This window comes from Scardinius erythrophthalmus, assembly GCF_964197995.2.
Source record: "Scardinius erythrophthalmus genome assembly, chromosome: 22".
NCBI lineage: Eukaryota > Metazoa > Chordata > Actinopteri > Cypriniformes > Leuciscidae > Scardinius > Scardinius erythrophthalmus.
Genome location: NC_138242.1, coordinates 27,336,656 through 27,362,947, shown reverse-complemented (window position 1 = coordinate 27,362,947; position 26,292 = coordinate 27,336,656). Strand labels below are relative to the sequence as shown.

General features: G+C 37.0%; 3 protein-coding genes across 4 annotated transcripts; 1 reads left to right on the top strand and 2 right to left on the bottom strand.

The window, feature by feature from the left end:
- Positions 1 to 755: 755 nt before the first annotated feature.
- Positions 756 to 7,856, bottom strand: pks1 (polyketide synthase 1). The gene is made up of 6 exons (XM_081352208.1): positions 7,713 to 7,856; positions 7,446 to 7,599; positions 7,194 to 7,354; positions 6,900 to 7,103; positions 6,636 to 6,817; positions 756 to 6,501 (listed from the first exon to the last, which is right to left on the bottom strand). Exons 1-6 carry the CDS (start codon positions 7,759 to 7,761, stop codon positions 958 to 960), a joined length of 6,294 nt encoding a protein of 2,097 aa, XP_081208334.1. The 5' UTR covers positions 7,762 to 7,856; the 3' UTR covers positions 756 to 957.
- A 529-nt stretch (positions 7,857 to 8,385) lies between these two features.
- Positions 8,386 to 18,944, bottom strand: yme1l1a (YME1-like 1a). Of its 2 annotated transcripts, none has more exons than XM_081352206.1 (18): positions 18,392 to 18,944; positions 17,542 to 17,673; positions 16,450 to 16,633; positions 15,669 to 15,770; positions 15,161 to 15,270; positions 14,910 to 15,057; positions 14,717 to 14,824; positions 14,353 to 14,526; positions 14,114 to 14,266; positions 12,179 to 12,311; positions 12,036 to 12,098; positions 11,796 to 11,908; positions 11,550 to 11,705; positions 11,293 to 11,444; positions 10,412 to 10,538; positions 10,257 to 10,330; positions 9,271 to 9,357; positions 8,386 to 9,191 (listed from the first exon to the last, which is right to left on the bottom strand). In XM_081352206.1, exons 1-18 carry the CDS (start codon positions 18,422 to 18,424, stop codon positions 9,048 to 9,050), a joined length of 2,193 nt encoding a protein of 730 aa, XP_081208332.1. In that variant the 5' UTR covers positions 18,425 to 18,944; the 3' UTR covers positions 8,386 to 9,047. The 2 variants fall into 2 exon arrangements, with proteins under 2 accessions (XP_081208332.1, XP_081208333.1); XM_081352207.1 differs by having other exon boundaries at positions 14,741 to 14,824; positions 18,392 to 18,511.
- Positions 18,945 to 19,519: 575 nt separating this feature from the next.
- On the top strand, positions 19,520 to 22,931 carry eif1b (eukaryotic translation initiation factor 1B). The gene is made up of 4 exons (XM_081353488.1): positions 19,520 to 19,773; positions 20,851 to 21,014; positions 21,098 to 21,199; positions 21,327 to 22,931. Exons 1-4 carry the CDS (start codon positions 19,743 to 19,745, stop codon positions 21,369 to 21,371), a joined length of 342 nt encoding a protein of 113 aa, XP_081209614.1. The 5' UTR covers positions 19,520 to 19,742; the 3' UTR covers positions 21,372 to 22,931.
- Positions 22,932 to 26,292: the final 3,361 nt, after the last annotated feature.

The window sequence follows — 26,292 nt, the reverse complement described above, 5'->3', positions numbered from 1 at the left end:
GTTCATAAAACCTTAATTGTCAAACTGAATTGAACGCAACAATTTACGTAAAAATGGATTTAAATGGATTTAAACAGAAATGTAATGTTTCATGAACGAGCCCCAATCTCTCAGAAAATATTGAAATGTCTTATTTTTGCTGGATATGCAAATATTTCTATTTAGTTATATATAAAAAGTAAAATTTTGTTTTTCTTAGTTTTTCTTTTTGTGAAATAAACTAACTGAATGCACAAATGTAACCATATTTTGCTCTGTATTTATGAGAGGTTTACAGTGTTTTCTTATGGATTGTTCAATGTGTAAAAGCTCATTAAAGACATAACTAAATACACCGATTTTAACTATTTTTTATGGCTTATTTAAACAGCCACATAATGATTCCTGCCTTTTATATTTTCACTGTGTTTTAAACTATATACTTTCCCTTTGCTTCTGTACTGCACGTGCTGTTGTACTTTCTTTGAGAAAAGAGGATTGCCTGAGTAAGGATTATAATAAGAACTGTGAATAGTTTCATCTTTTACACCAGTTTTGTTTAGTATTTTTCATATTTGTGAATGGTTGAGGATTATCATTTTAGGCAGAATATAAATTTTTATTAAAAACTATTATGTTTAGTTCACTCGATGTTTACAGTGTCCATGAGCCTATTTATGCACATAGCTTAATATGCATGCATAAAAACATCAGTGGATTTATGCATTTGGCAGTAAAATGATGAGGCATGCCTGACCTTTGATCTCTTTGAACAAAATTGATGTTTGAAATCAAGATTTTAATGTTTGACATCCAATATTTGTCACACATAACAATATTGTGGTTAAGATTACAACAATTAAGCAATGCAGCATTTTCTAAAGAGGTTTAGCTAAACAAAACATAAGCACAAAAAAAAAATAAGCACATTTAATTTTTATGCATTTCAGTCTTATGGACAAAATACATAACTTTGCATTACAGGTGCACAGAAATTTCACAGTCCTCATCTGAAGTCTGTTTTATCAATTCAGCCAATGAGGATAGTGTACTGCTTGGATCAAGCAAAGCAACAAGAGGAATATTCACACCTATCTCTTGAAACAAGCGATTTTGCAATGTCATGGCCAACATTGAGTCAATTCCTAGTGCAGTGAGCGCAGTTTCATCACTAAGATCATAAGTATCAATACTGCATATTTCAGTCATAATCCCTTTAACACAGTCATCCACTGATGACTGAACATTTATCCTGGAGTGCTCATCAACTGTGGTGTTTTTCAGTTCTTCCTCCACTAAAGCAGACAGGCGAAACTTCAGAGACACATTCTGAGAAAGGACATGGTTCTTCAGGTTCCTGAAATTGAATTTGCAGACCACCTGCTGGGGATTGTTATTTAACAGACAGTGCTCTAGTGCTTCGTGGATCTCTGTCACATCCATGATCATCAGCCCTTTTGTTTCCAGGAACTTTTGAAAATTGTCTTTGTTCCTTAGCAGGCCCAGTTTAAGGGGTCCCCAATTGATTGACTGGCCTGCAAGTCCAATATTGTGTCGGTAGTGGCAAAACGTGTCCAGAAAAGAATTAGCTGCTGCGTAGTTTGCTTGTGCAGCATTTCCAATGAATGAGGAGATTGAGGAATAGCACACAAAGTAATCAAGAGTCTGGCTGTGCAGAGTGGCAAGGTGAAGATTAAGAGCACCACAGACTTTAGGTTGCAGGACTTTTTGAAAAAGAGATCTATCAAGGGTTTCCAGTAATCCATCATGTAGCACAGCAGCACTGTGAAACACCCCTCTGATTGGACATAAGAAAAAATGTTTTGCAATCACAGTAATGGCTTCCATCACCTCTTCTGACACAGAGACATCACACTGAAGAGTGAGAATTCTTACCCCGTATCTCTTCTGGAGACTGCTCATTTCCTCTTGTACCTTCTCAGATGGTGCACTCCTTGAGAGGGTGGCAATGCATCCCCCACCCCTGTGGGCAATAAACTTAACAGTTTCAAATCCCAAACCAGAGAGACCACCTGTAACTATGTACACACCTTTCTTTAAGAACAGCTGCTTCGTTCTTGGAAGCAAAGGGATGGCAGACATCTTGCTCCTAGTGTCATCACAGGCCAGAGTTATCACATCCAGAGTGCTTGCACTGAAATAAGACCCAGACTGTTCAAACGACTGAAGAGGAATACCTTGAGGGGGAGCCATCTGAAAAGTACTGCTTTGTATTGATGGCCATGCTTTGTGTAAGTGCATTCCCTTTAGCCATTTCTGTAGAAGAGCTCCGTGTGCCTTTAAACCTGATTTCTGGAAGATTTTGGACATCTCAAGTGTCTGGAAGCAAGTTCTCTCACTAACCCTCTGAATTCCATTTATTGTGGAGTAGCATGGCTCACGGATGCCACATACTGCAATGATGTGATTTGCATTGACAACTCTTACAATGTCTGTCAGAAGCAAGGAATCATATGGAGGAAGAATCACAAATAGAAGACACTGCTTTGTATTTTGGACTAATCCACTTACTTCAGTCTCTGTAAAAACTCTCCAGCCTGATTTACTTGCTATGAGTGTCAATAACTTGATCAGGGCTGAGTCACGATCAGTAGAGAAGATTCCCAAACTTTGCTGTTGTTTGGACTTGGGTAACACACTCTGCAATATCTCCCAGATGAGGACAAAGTATGAAACACATGGTGCATCCTTTAGGAATGGAAGCTTTTTCATTTTGAAACACACATCTTCTGGGAGGATGACTTTGGAAGTTGCTTTTACAGGATAACAACAAACAACATGGTCTCCCACTTTAAGTTTGCTGACATCCTTTCCCACAGCTGTAATGATCCCGCTGAAGTCAAGTGCAAGAAGACCGTGGTTCTGTGTTGTGTGCTTGTTCCAATACATCGTCTGACCAAAGTTTAAGTCTGAAGTACTAACTGGAAAATAATCGGAAGAGTGCACACATACCTTACTCAGCTGAACCTCAATGTTTTTACTCTCAATAGTGTGGACTGAACTCGCTGAAGGAAAAGCTGATAAGCCGGTCATCCTGTAGGGACTGGTTGTCTGCAAAGTGAAGTCCTGGGACTGTAGGGTTTTTGATTCAGTCTTTGCTTCCCTAATTGTGGTGACAGGAGTATGAGTTATTACAGCAGAGTAAACTTTCCCTTTGCTGATGAAGACTTCTGGACACTCTTGGGCTTTGTATGAGTTAAGCACATGAGCCAGTGCTTCTATATCCTCTGTTGACACTGTGGAAAGGTCAATGAGCTGGAAAGAAGTGCCTGACAACTCTGCAGCACATGCCCTTGTCATGCCAGATAACACAAATCCAGAACTTATACTTTCAACTGTTCCTTCTGCTGACTTGTACGTAATGACACGGATGGAACAAACAGGACGGCAGCTTCTTAAAGACAAAACAACCTGACGGTAAAGTTCACAGCTGTCTATCAAGGACTCTAGAATGGCTTCAGATTTGAGGTGACTAATATTCTGAGCACCCCAGATAAACAGGATCTCATCCAGTTCCATGTCTGCAGCACTGCATGGAGACCTCAACAGTAATTCCTGGACCTGCAAGGCTGAGTTTTTTGTTAAATTGGGTGGAGGAACAAATACAGATTTTGGGTGCAAATATGGCTCCAAACCTTTAGCGATACCCAAGGTGTCCTCAAAGACCAAAGCCTTGATTCTACTGGGAAAACTGCTCTCAGCATGAATGTCAACCTTCTGGTTATAAAAGAAACATGATTCCCTAATCTGTGCCTGTCTTCCCAGAAAATTAATTCTGACATTTCTTAGCTCAATCAACACATGTCCATCTTTGTCAGTGAAACAACCACAAACCTCAAAGTAGTCTGGCATTTCTTTGGTCAGTCTCATATACATGAACATGTTTTCACGGGGAGGTGCAGATATAACCATACTACCAATTGCAGAGGGAAATCCAGGCCTGATGGTGCTAGAGACTACTGCTAAAACTGAGGACATTTGCAAGAAGTAATCTAGAACCACTGGGTGCAAGCAATACTCATAGAGATGATTGAGTACTCCCTCTGCAATCTTGACACTGGTCACTGCTTCCTTGAATTCTTGTCCATAATGAATGTCACCAAGTTGTTTGAAATTGGGCCCGTACTCAAACCCTACATCATTAAGAGTGCTGTACACATCCTTTGCTTCAATGACTGATGGACATCTCTCCAAAACAGCACTGAGGTGAATGGTTTGCTGTTCTATCATAGCTGGTCCCCCTTCATGGCTAATGGTGCCTGATGCATGCACAGTACTAGAGGACTGAACCTGAAATGTGGTTGCTTCCTTTGATGTGTCAACTGTGATTTTCAGAGGAGGGCAGTTTTTAGTTAAAACAAACAAACTTTGAAAGTTGATTTTGAGCTGAAATGAATTAAGAGGCCTCTTTGGAATTGCAGTTTCCATTACAGATGCAAAAGCCAATTCAACATACAATGCCCCAGGGGCAATTGAGATGCCATTGTTCTTGTGTTCCCAAAGGTAGGAGGAAGTACCTGTTGACAGGTTGCACTTGATCACTTTGCCATCACGTTTACTTGGACTTATCAGTGGATGTGGACTGCGAGAGACTGTGTCATTTCCCCGTCTTACGTCCTCAAAGTAAACCTCATTTTTTTGACATTCAAATTGATACTTTGGGAAAGCAATAAGCTTTGTTTCAAACCCTTTGTAGAACTCGTCCCACTTCACATTGACCCCCAGCTCAAACAGTTTTGATACAGTGGTGAACATGGTCTCGTGGTCTTTATCTGGATGCACTGAAGTTAGCACTGTGGTGTCATTTCCCAGGATCTCCACGATGTTCCTCTGCAGAGCCCGTTTAGGACCAATTTCCACAAAGACTGTGTTCCTTGTGTGGTTGGAAACTAATTTAATTGCTTGTTCAAATGCAACAGGTTTTCGGATGTTTCTTGCCCAATATTCACCTGTTACAAAGTCCCCATGATTACACATTTCTCCTGTTACGGTGGAAAACAGTTCACACTCCATTTCATTCGGAGTTAAATGTCCAATGCTGTCTTTGATTTGGCCCAGAATAGGATCCATCATATGACTATGGTAGGCAGCAGGAACATCTAAGACATGAAGGAACAGGTTCTTGCTCCTAAAAGACTGAAGCTTTTGGTGCACATTATCAATAGCTTCTTTATCACCTGACAGCACACATGACATAGGACTGTTCACAGCAGCTACACAGATCTTTCCTGTGTATGCAGGGAGGATTTCCAGGATATTTGTGACAGCAATGTTACCAATGACCAGCATCCTCCCACCCATCACTTTGGTCTGTAGATCGCTGCGATGGTAGACAACCTTTACTGCATCCTCAAGAGACAGCAGACCAGAGCAATGAGCTGCAGCAACCTCTCCCACCGAGTGTCCAAGAACAATATCTGGTCTGATGCCCCAGTGCTTCAAAAGGTGAACAATTGCAACCTGGATTGCAAAAAGAAGTGGCTGGACAACATTTGGTTTAGAGAAATCTTCATTGTCATAGCTGCTTGCGATCTTTTGCAAAATACTGGTGCATCTGAACTTCTGGAAATAGTTTTCCACCTCTTTGACCTTTTCCCTAAAAACTGGTTCTTCTTTCAGTAGCTGCTTACACATTCCCCTGTAAGTAACGCCATTTCCACAAAATACAAAAACCAACTTTAGGTCCTGCTTTATTGGGGCAAATTTCTTGTTCATACTAGCTTCGAGTAGTGATTTTAACTCTGATACAGATGATGCAGTGAAGACTTTCCTAAATTTGTGTTTCATGTGGCTTCTTCTGCAGGCAGCTGTATAAGCAAGAGCTTGTAGATCAACTGTTTCATCTACCAAAATCCTCTGATACGTGTCAGCTATGCACAATTGAAGAGACTGATCCGTGGCTGCAGACAGTGGAAGCAGTTTTAGAGGTTCAAGATTGTGGCTGTCGGGGACTGAAGCATATACATACTCGCTGATTAAGGCATGGGCATTGGTGCCACCAAACCCAAAGCTGTTTAATCCAGCCATCCTTTTCCTGGATCCAGAGTACAGCCATTTCTCACTTCTAGTGGGGATTTTAAGATTGAGAGCTTTAGCATCTATGCTGGAATTTTGTGCTGAGTAGAACACAGAGGGGACAATGATTTCGTGCTTCATCATTAAGAGAATCTTTATGAGTCCTGCCACACCTGCTGCAGATTCTGTATGTCCAATGTTACTCTTAACAGAGCCAATAAACAGAGGACCTGAGCTTGAAGGTCTTTCTTTGGCAATGATTTTTGAGATACTTCCTGCCTCAACTGGATCTCCTACTGGTGTTCCAGTCCCATGAGCTTCTACATACTGGACATTTACTGAGTAATTCTCAGAGGAGTAGATCATGTGAAGAAGAGCCTCCTGTTGGGACATGGAAGGTTTGGTGATTGGTGTGACGGTGTGGCCATCTTGGTTTACTGCAGTCTTGTTCACAATGCCCCAAATATGATCAAAGTCCTCAAGAGCCTAAAAAGAGAATCACCAGCTTACTTCCACAAATAATTAACTGAATTTATTACATTTACATTTTTATAAACCATAACTGAATGTTATATCAATATTTTAAAACAGATTTCTTTTTAACAATGTAAAATATCTACCTTTTTCAAAGGCTTCAGTAAGACTATACCACATCCCTCCCCTCTGCCATAGCCATCTGCAGTACGGCAGAATGGTTTGCTTGTGCCCTCAGGTGAGATCATCTTTGCCTTGCTGAGGGCCACAAAGACGCGAGGCTCAAGTATGCAGCTGACCCCTCCACACAGAGCCATTTCACAGTCCCCTAGACATAAAGTAAACAAGGATGATTAACCATGTAAATGTCAAGCAATGAACAGACTTTAACATTGAAATAGTATCATTACCTTGCCTGATGGCCTGACACGCAGAATGAAGGGCGACTAGGGATGAAGAACATGCACTGTCAATGGCAAAAGATGGTCCAGTCAGGTTAAAGATATAGGAAATTCTGTTGGCAGCTATACTCATAGCTGTTCCTGTGCCATTATAGTGAGTTATTGTGCTTGGACTGTTGTTCAAAAGTGTTTCATAGTCCCTGTTCATAAGACCTGAAATCAAACACAATATATGGTTTTGATATCCTAAAAACATCCAAAAATTAAAAATGTGAACTATTTTTATTAGATGTATTGTATTACCTATGTAAACTCCTGTTTGTGTTCCGCTCACTTTTTCCAAGGGTATCCCAGCATCCTCTAGAGCTCGATATGCACACTGCAGCAACAGTTTCTGCTGAGGGTCCATGAAATCAGCTTCAGCATCACTGATGCCAAAGAACTTGTGATCAAACTCATTGAATCTGAAATAAGACATATATTTTATTACTTTATCATTTCACTTTTTAGTAACTATACACCTCAAATGTATCAACATGAACTGATTATTCCTACCCTTCAATGAGAGCCGCTTTGGTCGTCTGTGTTTTTCCTGGTTTACTCTCGTCAGGATGAAACCACTCTGATGTATCAAATCTTTCATCTTGAATCTGTACCACACAGTTCCTGCCCTCCACAAGAACTTTCCAGAAATTATCAACACCCTCACCTGTGAAGGTAGTAGAGAACTCATTCAAATGCACACAGCATTGACACAATTAGTATAAGAGTTCATAAACAATGTTATAAAAAAAATAAAGAGTTCATAAAAAATATATTTACCTCCTGGGAAGTTGCATCCAATTCCAATGATCGCAATATCCTCGTCCATTTAGCCGGTTTTCTTTTTTTTCAAATGATCATTTTATTTTATTTTGCACTCTACAGAAGAAAAAAAAACCTTAAGAATCTCTGAGCTCAGCTCAGCTGGTCTCATCATGGTTTTGACCAGAATTCATCAGTCTCCTACAACGTCTAGGCATTTTTATAAAGCCTTCCACAAGCTGAAAACCAATGGGAAAACAAATTTCTTTCAACAAAGGGTCTTTAAATGTGCAATCCTTCCTCTTGTAACAAAACTCTGTAATTACAGACTTGGGTAGGGATGTAAAACACTGATTGCAGTTTCCCCTCACTGGAAACAATAAAGCTATTGTCTCAAAGCTATTGAGGTGAAACATTCATTATTGGCTTTAATTGGCTTCCATGAAGAAACATATAGCGAATGATGAGAAGGCAGGACCTAAATGTGTGTAGACCACAATTTGAAATAAGATAACCAATGACTATCTCAGCACACCTAACCTGACACCTGCGATTATGAGACTGAATGGTTTTCTGCCTGTCTTTTATTTTGGACTTTTGAAAAGGATCCAAGACTTTAAACCTAATTAATTTTTAGCCTTCATTTCAAACTCATTCAAAATCCCAGCTTTATATTCTCACTCTCATAAAATGACAAGGTAATAGCCTTTATTTATGTATATAATTTATAGTCATATCCATGTTCATTTCTGATTGAGAAAAATGGAAATAAACATGGTATTCATTTCAAAAGCAAGCACATTAATAATTTTTCAAACACAAATATATATACAGTGCATTCACCTGAGCTGTTTAAACACACACATGCAGGCAACCCAAATGTGACAGAGGAAAGCATACTGACATTCCGAAGTCACATTCATAACTGAACAATCTGTACTACTGTGATTACTGAAAATGAGACATCATGAGCAGCAGCCCACTGGCATTTGATTTCAAGCAAAATAATGCACCATTTATAAGTTAAAAGTTTCTGTGCTTTCTGTTTTTCTCTATTTCTTAAAATAACAAGGGCTTGAATCTGATGACTGGGCAACAAAGAATAGGATGAATAAAGCAAGTTATGAACATCATCCTTTACCCTGCTATAGACTTAGCTTCTAAAAACAAAGCAAAACATTTACAGTTTAATTGATTAGTAACCATGTTCAGTGGTTCACTGCTGTCTGCATGTTGCCTGAAAAATGAAAAATATCAAGAGAGCTAGAAAGTCTCGCTTATTATCGATGTTTATATTTACAGGTAAGGTTGTAAGATTGTAGCTTGAAATGTCTCTGTTAATCCAATAATTAATCATCTGGGTTCCAGTGACTTTCCCTCCAGGATCATCTGAATTTCCTTTGCATCCAGAGTCTCATAAGTCAGCAGGGCATCGGCCAGCAGCTTGTGTTCTTTGCTGTAGGTCTTAAGTAGCTTCTTTGTCCTTTCATATGAGCTCTGAAAGAGAAAATTAGGAAGCTGAATTTCCACAATCATCAGATCAAATATCAAAGACAAACAAAAACTAAAGACCTACCTGCAACAGCACCCTGATTTCCTGTTCTACAGCAGCCCGGGTCTCTGGGCTATGGTTTGTCAGATCATTGTAGGTCATGACCCCCAGCTGGTCAAAGCAAAGAGAGGTGAGTGAACAGCAGTTACAGGCACAACAGTGATTCAACAAAGGCTTCACACAAGTTTCTGATTACAACAGGATCCTGACGTTAGAGATGGGGTGAATGTGTGTGAAGTTTAGACCCTGCATGTGCGCTGCTCATTTCTAGAAATTGAGTATGAACTGAGTGCTGGAGAAGGGATTAGTACGAAACACAGATTTAAGTCTGGAATGTGAGCGCTCACACAACGCTAATGGCTTTTGAACACGTGGAAGGACTCAAATGGCTTCTCCAAATAGCTATTTGCTTCCTTTCTTTTTGAATATTTTAATTATTTTCACTTGAAATGTGATCTGATGTAGATGGGGAGTTTTATTTTTCTTGCATTTTTTTGTTTCCTGGAATCATCAGTTGAAATCATTTTGGAAAATTCTGATATTAGAATAGAAATACATGTTGTTTTAGGTTGCAAGTTGGAAACAACAATGTCTGTGGTAACACCCTATACTGTAAAATGACCATAAAAACTACGCAGCTTTGACCAAATTTAAATGTTTTATAAAATGATAAGCTCACATTTCAGCCTAATAAATGATAATGAATTTATTTTTATAAAAACAAATTACCTAAAATAAAATAAATAAATAAAACTTGGATTTGCCAAAGTACATGAATGGCTAAAATATTTAATCTTTTAGTGAGTGTTCTATTTTGATTGTTATTTTGATTTTAGAACTAATACATTACATTTTATTTGAAAAAAATATTTTACATTTATTCGTTTTTCATCAACTCACGAACCCAGGTTAGGGAAATTCTGGCCTAAATTATGAAATCATTACAAGCTACATACTGTAAGACAGGAAAAGAAAATTAAGCATTTTTAAGTCACATAATGAGTTTTCACCTTGTCACTCATTCCAAACCGTGTCACCATCATCTGTGCGATTTTAGTGGCTCCATCAAAATCACTGGACGCTCCTGCAAAAGAAACAAATAATCCGTGATGTTGATATTTCCAAGAATTCAGAGTAGCAAGGATCAGTTAGGAACACTTCTCACCGGTGGTGATGTAATCATTTCCAAACACCAGTTCCTCAGCAACCCTGCCGCCCATGCTGATGTCCATCTGAGCCAGCAGCTGTGCCCGTGTCTCACTCCAGCGATCGTTCTCTGGCAGCAAGGAGACCTGAGAGAGACCAGAGAAACAGAAGAAACAGCACAATGAGTTTTTAACGTATAACCCTGTCATTTATAATAACAAAACTGTTTAACAATGATATTGGTTTCTTTAGAAGCCATAAATCAGGGAGATTTCAACTTAATTTAAATACATTAATATTAACTCTTCACTGCCATTAATGGAATTGTCCATAATTTATCCAGCTTTCCATGTTTTCACTGATATATGGTAGGTGGCACTATAACACATCTTCTGAAAGAGTACAGAATCTCCGGATCAAAACACAGGCAAAAAAAGAAGCACAAACAAGCGATATTGCTTATGCACATTGTTGTCTTTGAAAAAAAAGCTTTTCTTTTATTACACTTTAAATGGAAGAATGCATGATATTTAATATAACAACATTATAAATGTACAGTAATGGAATACTATAATGTACAGTACACATGGATATTCATTTAGAGATTTGATAAAGATTATATTTAACAGTTATTCTAAATTATTATTAAGTGAATGTTAGATGATGGCAACCATAATGTCAATGGAAAAATATTTGAAATGAGCATGCACTATTAAATATTCAATTTTGACTGATACAGATAAATTAAAAACATTTATACTATCAGCTAATAAACTATATGGTGACAATATTTCATGCATCCAGATTTAGAAATCTTTATTAGTTACTCTGAAAAATGTTGGGGGGTATTTAGAAAATGAAAAATAACATTAACGTTATAATGGAAGACCAATTACTCACATGTCCCAGCGAAGGGCCACGTGGCATGATGGTAGCTTTGTTGATAGGCATGGCGTCTTTGGTGTAATAAGCAACTATAGCGTGTCCTGACTCATGATAGGCCGTGATCATCTTATTTCTATTGTCTATCTCCACACTCCTGCGCTCTGGACCTGGACAGACAGAGAAGAGGATGTCAGAAAAGAATCTCTTAGTTCAAAGCATTAATCTCCATCACATGCTGCAGAGACTAAGCTGTACGGCCCTACTGTCCTCACCCATCAGGATCTTATCCTTCGCAAACTCAAGCTCCTTCATGGTCACCAGGTTTTTCCCATCAGCTGCTGCTTTCAGCGCCGCCTGGTTCACCAGGTTCTCCAGTTCGGCTCCAGAGAAACCTACTGTTCCCCTGGCAATGATCTCTGCATCAACATCTACAAAACACACAAAAACAGATTATTTTGTTCGGATTGTCCTATTGAGAATCTTTGGAAACATATTTGCTTTCTCTTAATAATTCTTACCAGAATCCACTTTAATTTTTTTCAAATACCACTGCAGGATTTCAGTGCGTCCCTTTACATCCGGTATTGGGACAGTGACCTGCATGTCAAACCGGCCTGGTCTCACCAGAGCACTGAAACACACATTAACAAGATGATGTCTATTTAGGCTAATCACAATGATTGCAGTTTTACTGAAATCATAATATTGTCCTATTAGAGAAATATATGTCAAGTGATTTTTGTCAAGTAAAAACCTACTTGTCCAAAGCTTCAGCAAAGTTTGTAGCTCCAATCACAATGACCCCTTCATTGGATTTAAACCTGAAATCATCAAAAAACTCAAATAAGACCCATGTAACATCTTTCAAAAAGAGGAACTAAATAAAAAGCCATGGACTCACCCGTCCATCTCAGCGAGCAGTTGGTTGATGGTCTGTCGCGAGTACGGGTGCATGGGAGACTCGATCCTCTTGCCTCCTACACTGTCCAGCTCGTCAATAAATATTACACACGGTGCACTAGCTTTAGCCTCCTCTGTGAAAAAAAACGGCAAAAACATTTGTTAAAGGGGTCATGAATTGAGAAATCAAATTTTCCTTGATCGTTTGACATACAAGATGTCATTGCACTAATAAAAAAATATCCTATAAGTTTCAAAACTTCCTCGTTAGTCCAAAAACAGCTTTTTTTTAAACCAAGCTCAGAAAAACATCTCGTTTCGGATCTTGTCACATTATTACGCCATAGTGCGATGAAAGACCTGCTTGGCAGATCAACGACTACTTCTACATCATTGCCTCTTAAGCCCTGCCCACCGCACATGTCAGTAGTAGTAAATACGAGACTGATGCAAACACAGCAACAAAACGACAGAGATGCCTCTAAGGGTTACAAGACATTTTGAAGTGCAAAGTTGTGGAAAAACAGTCTTTGCATTGCCATCCTTGTGATCCTAACATTAAGAAAGCGTGGATGAACTTTATTTTTAACTTCCAGTCAGATGGCGTCAGTAACACGGTTCATTTGTTCACTTCATTTTTCTGCAGATTCGTTTTTAAACAAGACGATGCAGTTGCCAACTTTGGATCCGACAGTAATGTCGCAACACACAAGTGTGAGAACCAGTGTTTTTACCATGTCTCACTATTGCTTTATCTGTTACTATGGAAGCTTGTTTCCGCCACTGAATAATAAGTAAATAATAATAATTGCGACTTTTTATCTCACAATTCTGACTTTTTTTCTCAATATTGCGATAGGCCTATATCAAGTCAGAATTGTGACTTTTTTACTCAGAATTGCGAGATATGAAGTCACAATTGTGAGAAATAAAGTCGCAATTCTGAGAAATAAAGTCGCAATGCTGAGAAAAAAAGTCAGAATTCTGACTTTATAAGACGCAATTGCGACTTTATTTCACGCAATTCTGACTTTATATCTCGCATATTCTGAGAAATAAAGTCAGAATTGCGAGATGTAAACTCGCAATTGTGAGATAAAAAGTCGCAATTATCTTTTAAAAAGTTTTATTTTGTGGCGGAAACAAGCTTCCATATGTTACAGATCATTTGATATGTACTGATTATTTATACTGTAGTGCCGCAGTCAAACTGAACAGTGAATGTTGTGATTTGCTGTTCTTTCCCTTTCTTCAGCATCTATGGGGTTAATCCGTTGGATTATCGGATACGGAAGAAAGCACGTAGAAAACATTTTAAACATTTAAAACCAGACACTGCAAATGACAATGTATACGGTTTTCACTTTATCGAATAGGATTAACTATAAATAGCCTATAAGAACGACAGTGTGACAACAATGGTACATTCATTTATAATTCAGTTTACACAAAACACCGTAAGACATCCTTTGTCAATTATAACAGTTGTAACTCCAAGAGCTTAAACTTTACCAAGACTCATAAAGCATATGTAATACGCAAAATGTTTTAACTATGTAACGAGATATTTTTCAACATCGGAAGTTTTCAAAACAATTTCACACGTGTAATAACGGCGACTTATTTTAATATACAAAACTGTTACCCAATCATAGCAGTGGGTGTTTACTTCCAAGTCTTGAATGCGGCACGCCCATCAAAACGAGTGATCGAAAGAGAGGGTCAAAAACATGATAGAAAATAGCTAAATTAGGATGTATTTTTATGTAAAATTCTTGATAACATTATCAGTGGACCTCAGAGAACATTATAATTTACTTTAAGGGGATCATGAACTGAATTTTGTAGTTAAGTAAGTAGTTAAAGTAGTGATTTTATTAACATCATAAGTATTATGAGCATTCTAAGATTACATTTTTTTGCTCAAAAAACTCACTGAAAAGGTTTCTGATGCGACTCGCTCCGACTCCCACAAACATTTCGTCAAACTCTGACCCAGAGGCGTAGTAAAAGGGCACGTCTGCTTCACCTGCTACAGCTCTGGCCAACAGGGTTTTTCCTGTTCCTGGAGGCCCCACAAGCAGGATACCTGAAATACACATCCAGATTAGACATTTCTACAAAATTAAAAACAAAACACCTACGACCATAAGTAAAAGAAAAGTTGAAATTCACCCTTGGGAAGTTTACCACCAAGCACAGTGAATTTCTGGGGGTTTCGCAAAAATTCGACAACATCCTGAAGTTCGTTTTTGGCCTCCTCTACACCTTTCACATGTTCAAAGGTGACATTTTTCATTTGAACAGGGTCCACGGCTGAATCCAGGCCAGAGGTGGTGCGAAAACGAACTACAAGTAAACAGATCAAATAAAACATCAAGAAACGACCAATAATTTTACAGCACAGCAACAAAGCCTTTCAGGCACTACACTGATACTTAATAATAAAAGCTGCAGAAGAAATTCAGCTAAAGTCAACTATCAGTTCAATATATGTTAGGCAAGCAAATATAAGGAATGAATAAAATGGGAAACAAACCAGTGTCGGAAAATGACCCTTTACCCGAGAAGAGAGGGCTTCTGGACACACCATACAGGCCCACCAGCAGGAGGGCAAAAATAATCAGACGTGTCCTCTTTACAGAGTCTGTTAGAAACAGAAGAAGTAAGAACAAACTCATTTATAAGAACACATTTTTTACTATTAAGCAGATGTGCGTTTAAGATATGACCTTGATTTCTCCTTGTCAATGCCTGAGCCTTCATGAAGCCCTCTGTGAAGCCAGTCTTAAAAGCATCCTGGTGAGATTCTGACAAGTTATTCTGTTTCAATAACTGTTCAAAACTCCCCGTGTCTTGTTTTTCCTTCATGAGGAGGCCCTGAGGACAGAGAATAAGGAAAAATCGGAAACAGATTAATCACACCTGCAAGAGCAGACCTGAAATGAACTAATATTTTGTCAGTGTCATGCAGCTCACTAACCTTCATAAAGGCAGGCGTATAATTCTCTGCTTCAACTGGAGCTTCAGGACCAGACTGCGAATGTCTGGTCTTGGACCTCATTGTCTTGAAACCTCTGTTTTGGATCCATACTATGCATAAAAAAACAAGACATACATACATTAAAATAAACCCAGAACTCAATCCATACAATAGCTATGATGTAACAGCATGTAACTGAGTAAAGGCCCTGTTCACACCAAGAACAATACATACAACTATATCAGCATCCACACCAACAGATGATCATGTTTATTATAAGAACAGACTGCAGGCTCTATAAGCTCAGGTGGATTCTTATTGGTTGTTCATGTTTTTATTGTTTATCAGCTGTAAAATATAGCTTTGAAAGTGATTCCAATGATATTGTTCCAGCTGTGGTGTGGACTTCCCTATTCTCAAAGTATTAGAACAATTCATAGAACATTATAGTTATTGTTCTTAGTGTGAACGGGCTTTAATTCTTTATATTTTTGTCATTAAAGATTACATTGCAGATGGTGCAGATCTACGCAGGCTGTCTGGAGGGGGCTGGAGGTTTGCCTGTGAAACACCGGAGAGCCAAAGAGTCCCGTGTGTTTGTGAGAGAACCCTGTGGTAAGATATACAATTTACATTACACAACAAAGTCAAGAATAAATCACTTTGCTGACAACAAAATGGGCCTTTAGTATCCAAATGACAAGACTTTTCTCACAGTTCTGAAACAATAAAGGATTCGGTCTTTCTAAACCCCTTCTTTCTGAGAGTCTACTCTGCTCTGATTGGTCAGATGGCCCAGTCTGTTGTGATTGGTCTACAGCACATGTCAAACGAAAAGCCTATTAGCATATCTGAATTTCAGCTCCGGATCTTCCTTAGTACTTGATGCACAGTGAGACGAACACAAAATATAACACACTACATGAAAGGTACTATCCGGAAAAGCATAATGGGGCAATTTAAGACTGGAAAGTGTTTGGAAATCAGAAAACTTGCTGGTGCACAAAATTTCAACATCCTAATAAATAAGTTATTTAGTTATCTACTTGTGACCTAGCTTGCACAAAGTATTCAAGTACAGTAGATTGAAAATAATACAAAAATTACAGTGTCATTTCCTGTAAAGCTGAAACAACTTATTTTTTAACAGATGTGGTCTACTGAAAAGAAGTGGCCGCATTCAAATTTTCTGTATGAGAATAAATCTAATTATTGAGCTAACAAAAATTCAGAGAGACAAATATACTTCAAAACATGATATCATCACTTTATGTTATGGTTAACCTTACCATTTTTGTTTTGGAAGAAGGAGGGGGCAGAAATGTGAGATGTTCTCCATGCTGTTGAGTTTTGAGCAGCGCTGGAGATGGATCTCTCCTCTGGATCTACAGAAGGCAGCAGGCGTTCCAGAACATCGCGTACATGACTGAACCTCAACTCGGACAGACCCAGATCCCTCAAGTTTACTTTCGGCTGTGAAAACAAGACAGTTAGAACCATGAAGCGCAGGAAACCAGTGTTATTTTAGTATCACTGAGATAACATAATATTACACTGAGATACTAATATTTTATTAAAATTTTCAATGTTGTTTTTATTTTTTATATTTTTCATTTTAGTGATAGATTAAAGGTATAGCGGAGGATTTTTTTACTTCCGGGTGGATACCCTATACTATTGGTCCTCCTAATTGTCAATCATTCTGGTGAATCAATCAAACTTTTCAAAAAGTGGAGAGGGCGGGACTTATCTAAAATTCGGAAAGATCCTCCGCTATACCTTTAAGTAGTTGTGCTTTTTTTTTTTAGCTTTTTTGTATGTCAGTATCGTTTTTTAATCATTTTTATTTCAGTTTTAGTTATTCTACTACAAGTTAAACTAAACAAAAATGACAACTTTGGCCTTGGTTGGCAGCTAGCTGAACTAAAATAAGTTTAAAGGGATAGTTCACCCAATAATGAAAATTCAGTCATCATTTACTCAGCCTCAAGTTGTTCCTAACATGAGTGAATTTCTTTCTTCTGCTGAAGTCAAAAGAAGATAATTTGAAGAATGTCGGTAACCAAAGAGTTTCTGTTCCCCATTGACTTCCATAGTATTTTTTTGTTTTTGTTTCATACTATGGAAGGTATTATCTTCTTTTGTGTTCAGCAGAAGAAAGAAATTTATACAGGTTCGGAACAACTTGAGGGTGAGTAAATGATGAGTGAATTTAAATTTTTGGGTGAACTATCCTTTTAATTATATTGTATTGTATTTCAGTTAACGTAAATTTTATTTAAAGCAACAAAATTAGTTTGAGTGAACTATAATAACCTTGGTGTAAACATGAACATGCACTGCTTTAAACACTGTGAGTGCGGTATCCGTGATTGTCATACCTCATTGAGGATTGGGTCATGTTCAGGTTTAAGGTCTCTCTGTAGACTCTGCACCGATGTGGTTACGGCTGAGTTGGCTGAACTCTTCAGGTACTGGACCACATTGATTAGATGGGTCAAAGGCACTGTTCCCTAAAAAAAATACCAAAAAAGTACCTTTTGGTCACATTGCATAACTTGGTTTGGAGAACATTGGTTAGCAAATAAATAATAAAATTGTATTAAGTCGCCAGTCTTTAAGTTAACATAGTCAGAGACAGATAAGCTCTCCATGTACGACTGATACTACAGTATGTTGATCTGTAGGTCAGTTATATCACTACTGACATACTATTGAAACACCCTTCACACTCAGTCTCACTATTAAACACACTTTCACAGCTGTTGTTGAACAACTAGAATGAATGTAATAATACATAACCATGTCATGAATAACACTATTATTGATTAAAATAATGAAATACATAATACATGTAATAGGCCTACAGAAAAGCTGTATAATTGTGTTTTCAATCAACAGTGAAGAAAAACTAAAGAAATTCGCTACATATGATTTTATTAATCAATCAATCGATGATGTAATCTGTTTGATGGTCCATCTAAATAATAGCGTCAGAATGTGCCAGAAATAGGCTGTCATTAACATAAACTTTCAATAGCAGATAATATTAGTGTTTAAATAACAATTTTCATCAGACTTAAATGAGTAAGACCAAAGTTTATTATGAAAACCCCCATTCACACTGGTTTCTCGTTCACGTACATTAATACTCTCGACAGTCACTCATTTAACGTATTTACAAAACGGGCTTTGACAACCACTTTTTAAAACAATGAAATATCTTCATACCTGCGACTGAAAGGTTGTGGGCAGAGAAAACATATTTTGCTTAAATTTTCGCTGAGGTATTCGTGTGCTCCTGTCAGATCCGCTTCTGTTATGTTCTTAGGTTATGACAACGGGCGTTGTTAATCTCACCGATGACTTCACCATAATCGTTACTATACGAAAAGATAGCGTTGTTAAATTCAGCGAATTAATCGGCGTTACGTGAGCTACACTTCTTCGGTGGTAGTCTAAACGAGCAATCGTTCTCTTTAGTGTCTCCTGCTTGACAATAACGGTAAGGCGCAAAATATGTTTTTACAAAAGGGTTTAGTCCATTACCTTAACACTTTTTAAATTAACAATCGCACACACATAATCACATAACAAGAAAATGGAATTACATAACGATAAAGAAAACATTAATTAAAAAAATTGGCCACTTAGCTTTGTTCCATTTCCTGTTCAGATCAAAATAAACATTTAAAATAAATCGAACACAAACCCAAGCAAGGATACTATTTTGGGAAATGATTTATTAGATGTCTGAATTCGATATCGTGCTTTTTATAATCACAGTAAAGAAGGCCAAATAATTTCTCTTTAGCGCCATCTAGTGTCCGCGTGTAGAATGTGGCCCTGCAGCGCAAGTCCCCGGATGTAGTGGCTAGGTCTTTTGCCTGTAAAAGCGTAGGATTATGATATTTGCTATTTATAGAATAAATCACCACTTTGGAAGAGACACATATTTTGATGATAATATACAATTACACTATAACCAAAATTACGTTTTGGAAAGGTCTGAAAACGTTCATTTAAGAGCTAAGCGATTGTTTAGCTTTCCTTCCGGGTTGTTTAAAGACCTCAAATTAAAACCACCTTGTCAAATATCATTTTGCAGTCAAATATAATTAAAAAGTAAAAATAATTAGATATTAAACATTACAATAATACTATACTCCTGCCACTATATATACATAAATATATTAGGTTAGTATATGTATATATATATATATATATATATATATATATATATATATATATATATATATATATATATATATATATATATATTAGCGTTATTTTTTTATTGAGATAATCTTGAGATTATATCGGCATTATATCTGTTGAGTGAAATATCCTAAATTAAATACAGCTGGCAATGTACTTAAAGCCTTTTGTCATCGCTCTCTGCAGCGCATTCAAGCACTTCCGCTGTCTGTGTCCCACGCGATAGTTGCATCAGGCAGGTTAAAGCGGCCGCTCTTTGTTTTCGTCGACGATTTATAAAATAACTACAAATCTAAGCAAGCATCTCCAAACGGCATTGATCGCCGACATCTTTCATCTGTTAAAGTTATCGCAGTTATATCGCATGTCCAATATACAGAACCTCCAGTCCTTCGGTAAGTTGCACGAGTTTACAAAAGGGCAACATCTTGAGCATTGTGTTTGGTGTCTTTGCATAATGCATCGATACGAAAACGTTATTTAAATATTCGATGCAAACCAGTAAGTTAAACGTTTTTGTTTTTCCTTAAATTAAAAAAGCGAATTCCTATGCTTGGGAAAGTTCGTAGGGAAAATAATGGGGCCTTTTTTTAATATATATATATATATATATATACTTTATATTTAACTGTTACATTTTATAATCTATAAAAATGTTTTTGTGAAACTGTTGTTAGCGCAATATCTGTAAGATTATTCTTTTTTTTTTTGAAAGGCCTCAAAAAATTGAGGTTCTTTATTAACGTTAGCATCTGTGGTTCGACGAAGAACCGGTAAAATCCACTATTCCACTGCACGAAAGGTTGTTTGTGGTCGAAGGTTCATTGGATTTTTAAAACGTTCTTCACACTAAGAAAAATATGATTTTTAAGAACGGTTTTTAATTTTTTTTTTTTTTTTTTTGGGAACCTAAAATGGTGGTTCTTCTATGACATCACCGCGAAAACCCCCTTTTGTAATCTTCAATCAGTTTCTTGTTTATTCATTGTTTCAAACGAGTGGCGAACCCTTAAAGGCGTAGTTGTCCAAAAAATACAAATTATCATTTACTCCACTTCAAATTGTTTTATACCTGTATAAATTTCTTTTTTGAACACAATATATCTTAAAGAATGTTGGTAACCAAACAGTTGCTTGCCCATTGACTTCCATGGTATTTCTTTTTCACGCTATGACTAACAAATATTTGGTTCCCAACATTCTTCAAAATAATCTTTTGTTCAGCAGAACCAAGAAACTCATACAGGTTTAGAACAATTTAAGGGTGTGTAAATGACAGAATTGTTTGTTGAACTGTCTTTTTAAAAGAGCTGTCTGTAAAATGTCTAGGTATGCAATGTTTTTTTTTTAATCAAACTGCTCTTTATGATCTCCAACTGGATTCATTCCCAGTGTGCAACTTGGAAAAACAAAAATCTCACAGCCCCAGGTTTTCTTGTTACAAAGACTGAAGTGTTTCATTGTTTCTGTAGATCCCTTTGCTGATGCAACTAAGGGTGACGACTTGCTCCCGGCTGGGACGGAGGATAAAATCCACATAAGGATTCAGCAACGGAACGGCCGCAAAACACTGACCACAGTTCAAGGCATCGCTGATGATTATGATAAAAAGAAGCTTGTAAAAGCCTTCAAGAAGGTACTTTCTGACTCCTAGTTATTTAGAAGCCTTTCTCCCAAAGTGTTTGGTGTTGAGTAATATTGTGCTGTTTTATTTAATAGAAATTTGCCTGCAATGGTACGGTGATCGAGCACCCGGAGTATGGAGAGGTGATTCAGTTACAGGGTGACCAGAGGAAGAATATCTGTCAGTTTCTGATGGAGGTGAAGTATAGTTCTGGAATAACAGGCTGTTTTTGTCTTAAACGTGTTTAAATGGGTTAGTCTGACTTTTGTGTTGGACTTCAAATCAGTTCAAGCAATTACTAATTTCCATTTTGCTATTTTACAGATCAACATCGTAAAGGAGGAGCAGTTGAAGGTTCACGGGTTTTAAAATGGTGGCCCCTCCAGGGCTTTCTAAAGGACTGCACCAGCATGTAGCAATCCTAGTATATTCATGGCAGGGTTTTTGTGACCATATGCTAACAACACTGACAGCAGGGTAAATCGGTTTGTTTTCATGCTCGAATCTTCATAATGACCTCAACCGGACCACTAATTCCAGGCTGGTCCGTATTAGATACTGAATATGTGTTGCTGATGCTTGTGAACGTTTTATGATAGATGCACTCAATTGCACAATCTTTTTATCAAGGACAATAAAGTTATGTGACTTTGAACATTTGTCTCTTCTCTTCCCTCGTAACGCTTGGTTGAATGCTACAGATTAAACATTTAAGTAGCAAAGTATTAAGACTTTTAGAGCTATCTGAATACATATTGCTAGTTTAAATCTAAAAATTAAAACAGTTCATGCACTCATTACACATGCATGAAGTTGAAAGAAGCCTTTAATCAGAATTGATGTGGATTTCTGTATTTCAATGGAAACTTAGTATTAAAGCAATGTGCTTTTTAGCATGTTTAACACGAACATGATGGAAATTCTCTTGTATGGAAAAAGCTTGCGTTCGTTAGTGGTTTATAGTATTAACAATGCTTTTGGTTGGTAAACCACTTTTGTTCAGTCTCTTGTTTGGCTCATTGTCAAGGCTGAAATCCTTTCAGCTGTGGCCTAAGCCTGCAGTGTCCTGGCTGTCCCGTCAGGCTCAAACATGAGCGTAATCCGCTTTAAGGGGCATGGAATAGTTTATGACGAAGGGACGCCAATCTCTCACTCCTAAGGCTGCATTGGCATTTCAAACACTTTTTACCAGAGCAAGAAGTTAACTGTCTGAATAGGAATTACTTGACTATTTTCAATGAATATGCCATTTCATGTTCTGCTTATATTCTGGGAAATCACACGGCCCTTTTATGAACACAAACTCAAAAAATACAATAAGTGTAAGGTTAATCCATAACTTGCACCCCTGGTTTCACAGACGTCCTGGACTAAAATGCATTACTAACTGAAAGTAACTTGCACTGACATATCTTAATTTCTAATGCACGTTCATAAAAGATACTTAAATGTCCTAATTGAACTAAGGCCTAATCCTGGCTTAATCTAAGCCCTGTCTGTGAAACCAGGCCATCAGTGATTTGAATCTTTTGAGCACTTTCACCAAAAAAGATGAATTCACTGACCAGTGTGTTATAAGTGAGTCAATGAATCATTAACCATAGCATTTTGCATCTATTTTGATAACTGCAGAGATGTTTTTTAATCAGCAAAAATAAGCCTAAATTATGAAGCTCCGCAGATGATGTGACCAAGAATACATATATTGTGGCCAAGAATAAGAATTTGTTCTCTCGTTATAGTAAACCATGGCCACAAGTTAAGAATCGATTCTCTTGTTTTAGTAAATCATGGATAATTCGTTCCCTTGTTTTGATTTAACTAAAACGAGGGAACGAATTATGTGATGAAGTAAAGTACTTTATTAATTCTGAATTTGTGACCATGATATATATATACATATGTGTACTAAATAAATAAACATCCACCAAAAATGTTTCAGTAATATCATTGCATACTTTTACATATTCATACCTCTTAAACCCCATATCTTGTTGTGAATGAGATGTACATCAAGTTTCATCATTGATAGTGATGAACTAGTTCATTCGGTTTGTTAATGAACGAGATGTCTCGATACCGTCAGTCTTTCAAGGAAGTCACTTCACGTTTTTTGTGAACTGGTTCGAAAGATTCATTGAAAAGATTAGACTCAAAGAACAATTTGTTCGCTATTTACTAAAACTTTACAATGTTGTCTCATTAGTTAACTTTAGTTAATGTATTAACCAATACATTTGTTACAGTATTTATTAAACTTTGTTAAAAATAAAAAATTCAACTATTCATTTTAAGATCATGCTAGGCCCATTAAAGGGATAGTTCACCCAAAAATGAAAATTCTGTCATCATTTATTCATCCTGAAGTTGTTCCAAACCTGTATGCATTTCTTTCTTCTGCTGAACACAAAAGAAGATATTTTGAAGAATGTCGGTAACCAAAGAGTTTCTGTTCCCCATTGACTTTTGACTTTTTTCTTTCTTTTTTTTTAATACTATTCAGCAGAAGAAAGAAATGTATACAGGTTCGGAACAACTTAAGGGTGAGTAAATGATTAGAGAATGAACATTTTTGGGTGAAGATATTGAAAAGAAGAAGATAACCCTTTTAAAAGACGATATTTTGAGGAATATGGACAAGGTGACGGGCCCTGTTGAGCAAATGATGACCAAATTTTCATTTTTGGGTGAACTATCCCTTGTAGTGGCAAACAATTTTACATCACTGAATAAGAGACAAACATGGATCAATTGTCTTTAACAATTATTTATTCCCTTGCAAGGAAAGTCAGCAGTCATACAGTCATTACAAAGTGCCTGCAGATTGTGACAACGAGTGGGGGGTATCCTTCATTCTTTATAGTTGTTCCTCCCCCAAGGTTGTTTTCCCGAGGCTACATCAAGATACAGCTTAGCCATAACTAACATATTTTTTTTTTATTTCTCTATCATACTTAATCATATTACACCCTTGAATGGAGACTCTCTGTCTCGGTCATACATTCAGTCACATTAACTTTTGTCCGGTCATATACAAGGACATACACATACATATATTAATAAGAATATGTATTCTAAGATTCTATGAATATAATTAATAATAGAACATTCAATTTCTTCCACACCCTTTAAATGCTGAAATTAACATGAACTAAGATTAATAAAAGCTTTAGAATTATTTGTTCATGTTAACTAATGTAGTTACCTGATGAATCCTTATTGTAAAGTGTTACCATAGTTTTCCCCCCTCGAGTCCATCTTGTAAAAAGCAAAGACACAGTTTGCCCACTAAGATGTGTAGAAGTGACTGAGTTTTGGTCTGAATCAGAAGGAAACAGACGGAGCACGTGCGGATGCCTGGGGCCGTCCACCGTCCTCTCCGCTCCACTCCATTACCTCCACCAGAGTTAATGATGGATGTCTCCCATTCATCAGCACACTCTTCCTGCTCTTAATGCTTTATTGTTTTCTTTTCCCTCACTCATTTGAACAATCAGTCCATTCATATCTGAACAATTGATCTCTTATCAATTTTCTAAGAGACATTTTACAGCTCACCGGGTTTTATGCGCTTATTGCGTGTTTAAATATGAAAAAGAAAGGAATGGCTATGCATGCATATGTATTAATTCTACATGCGAGCTTGATATTGGACAAAACTGTTAAATGCCTGTCTGGCAGACAGCAGACTCCATTATTTTTGTTTGTGTTTAGCCAGAGGCCAGCCAGCTGTTATTGTTTTTGTGTGGTATCGCATTCCCGAGCATTCACCCCTCTCACGTCTCTATAAGCAGTGATTCAGTTTCAGATGCTGTTTCTCTGCAGAATGATATTGGCCATAAATAATCGTAGTGACACTGACCCCGACCTCCAGCTTTATTGGAAGCGCCGCTGTCATTTCCCACCAACAGGCCGGAAAGTAGATGCATGCAACAGCTTCTCTGTCCGGCTTGCATATAATGAGACGGAAAATTCATCACGCCGCTTTCCGATGCAAAAAATTAATACCCTGAAAAATTCCAACTTAAATCAGTCCTATTTGCTGGTCTTGGCTGGCTTAAGCCAGTCTCATAGTCTGGTGTTTAGTTGATTTAGCTGATGTGCACGCTGGTCTCTCGTCGTTACTGGCTAAAGATTGTCCGAACCCCTGTGAAACCTGCTCAAGGAGTCGGAGAGCAAACCGGCAAACCAACTAACTGTAGACTGGTTAAAGATATCTTTTCAGCAGGTTAAATGCACCAGAAAGTGCTGGTATTAACTTTGAGATGTGAGATGAATTCTTACCATTCATTGATGCAGGTGAAGGTAAAATCTGTAATGAAAGTCAACAGGGGAAAATAATTACAACCAGCATCATGCCGACCATACAAAACAAATACCTAAAAAAAGACCTGAAACAATTCTGAAAGCAATTCATAAGCAGTGAATGAAAATGGTACTGCACAGTGATTAAACTGCAGATATTAGTAAAAAATGATGTAAAAATAAAGCAAAGATTATTTATTTATACAATACAATATTATTGTGCCAAACTGATATTTATGTGAAACATAAATATACATAAAACTATTAAAACTATTTTTTTGTTAATTGAAGTAAAGCTGGAATAAAATAAAATATAAATATTAGAGATTAAAAAAAACTAAAAAAAATGAGAAATGTTGTTTTTGCAACTAAATGAAATAAGTTTCAGCAGAAGAAAAGCTAAAACTGAAAAAATAAATAAATAATTAAACCTAAATAGTAATGTTTAAAAGTAACACAAAAATGACCAAAAATTTAACAAAAACGTTAAATGAAAGCAAACTAAAAATAAAAACAATAGTATATAAATAACACTAAAATAACACTGAGCTTGAGAACATATTTCATTTTTTTTATAGATAACATCTTTACCTTCATTGCATAGTTTATTCTTGCTTTAATGTATTCCATTTTGGTTTTATGGTGTTCACTTGTTCATCCAGCAACTATTACAAATTATGATGTTACTGGAATTTTTGTTTGGATGACAGAATTTACAAAAAGTATTAACCCTCTGGTGCGCTTCTGTAATTTTTGACTGAAAAAATTTCAGGGTTTTTTTTTTCTTCTTTTTTTTATTTGTAATGTTTTACTTCATTGGAATGGTACAAAACGAAAAAAAACAAAAAAAACATGGACATGATTTGAAAAGGTTAAAAGGTCCTAAAAAAATGCATTTAAAAAATATATATATATCAACCTCAAATTTGGAACACAACTTGTTTAGATTAATGGTTTTGATGTTCTATTTTGGAAAGTATATATT

Bases quoted from the DNA above. Each gene is read 5' to 3' on its own strand.
- pks1 (XM_081352208.1), bottom strand. From the start codon at position 7,761: ATGGACGAGGATATTGCGATCATTGGAATTGGATGCAACTTCCCAGGA. The intron at 7,600-7,712 runs GTAAATATATTT...CTACCTTCACAG, and splicing joins TGGATGCAACTTCCCAGGAG to GTGAGGGTGTTGATAATTTC. The intron at 7,104-7,193 runs GTAATACAATAC...GTTTGATTTCAG, and splicing joins ACAAACAGGAGTTTACATAG to GTCTTATGAACAGGGACTAT.
- yme1l1a (XM_081352206.1), bottom strand. From the start codon at position 18,424: ATGTTTTCTCTGCCCACAACCTTTCAGTCGCAG. The intron at 14,527-14,716 runs GTTTGTTTCCCA...GTTTACTTGTAG, and splicing joins AGGGTCATTTTCCGACACTG to TTCGTTTTCGCACCACCTCT. The intron at 11,706-11,795 runs GTAAGAATTATT...TGTGTTTTGTAG, and splicing joins AAAAATTAAAGTGGATTCTG to ATGTTGATGCAGAGATCATT.
- eif1b (XM_081353488.1), top strand. From the start codon at position 19,743: ATGTCCAATATACAGAACCTCCAGTCCTTCG. The intron at 19,774-20,850 runs GTAAGTTGCACG...TTGTTTCTGTAG, and splicing joins ACAGAACCTCCAGTCCTTCG to ATCCCTTTGCTGATGCAACT. The intron at 21,015-21,097 runs GTACTTTCTGAC...TTTATTTAATAG, and splicing joins TTGTAAAAGCCTTCAAGAAG to AAATTTGCCTGCAATGGTAC.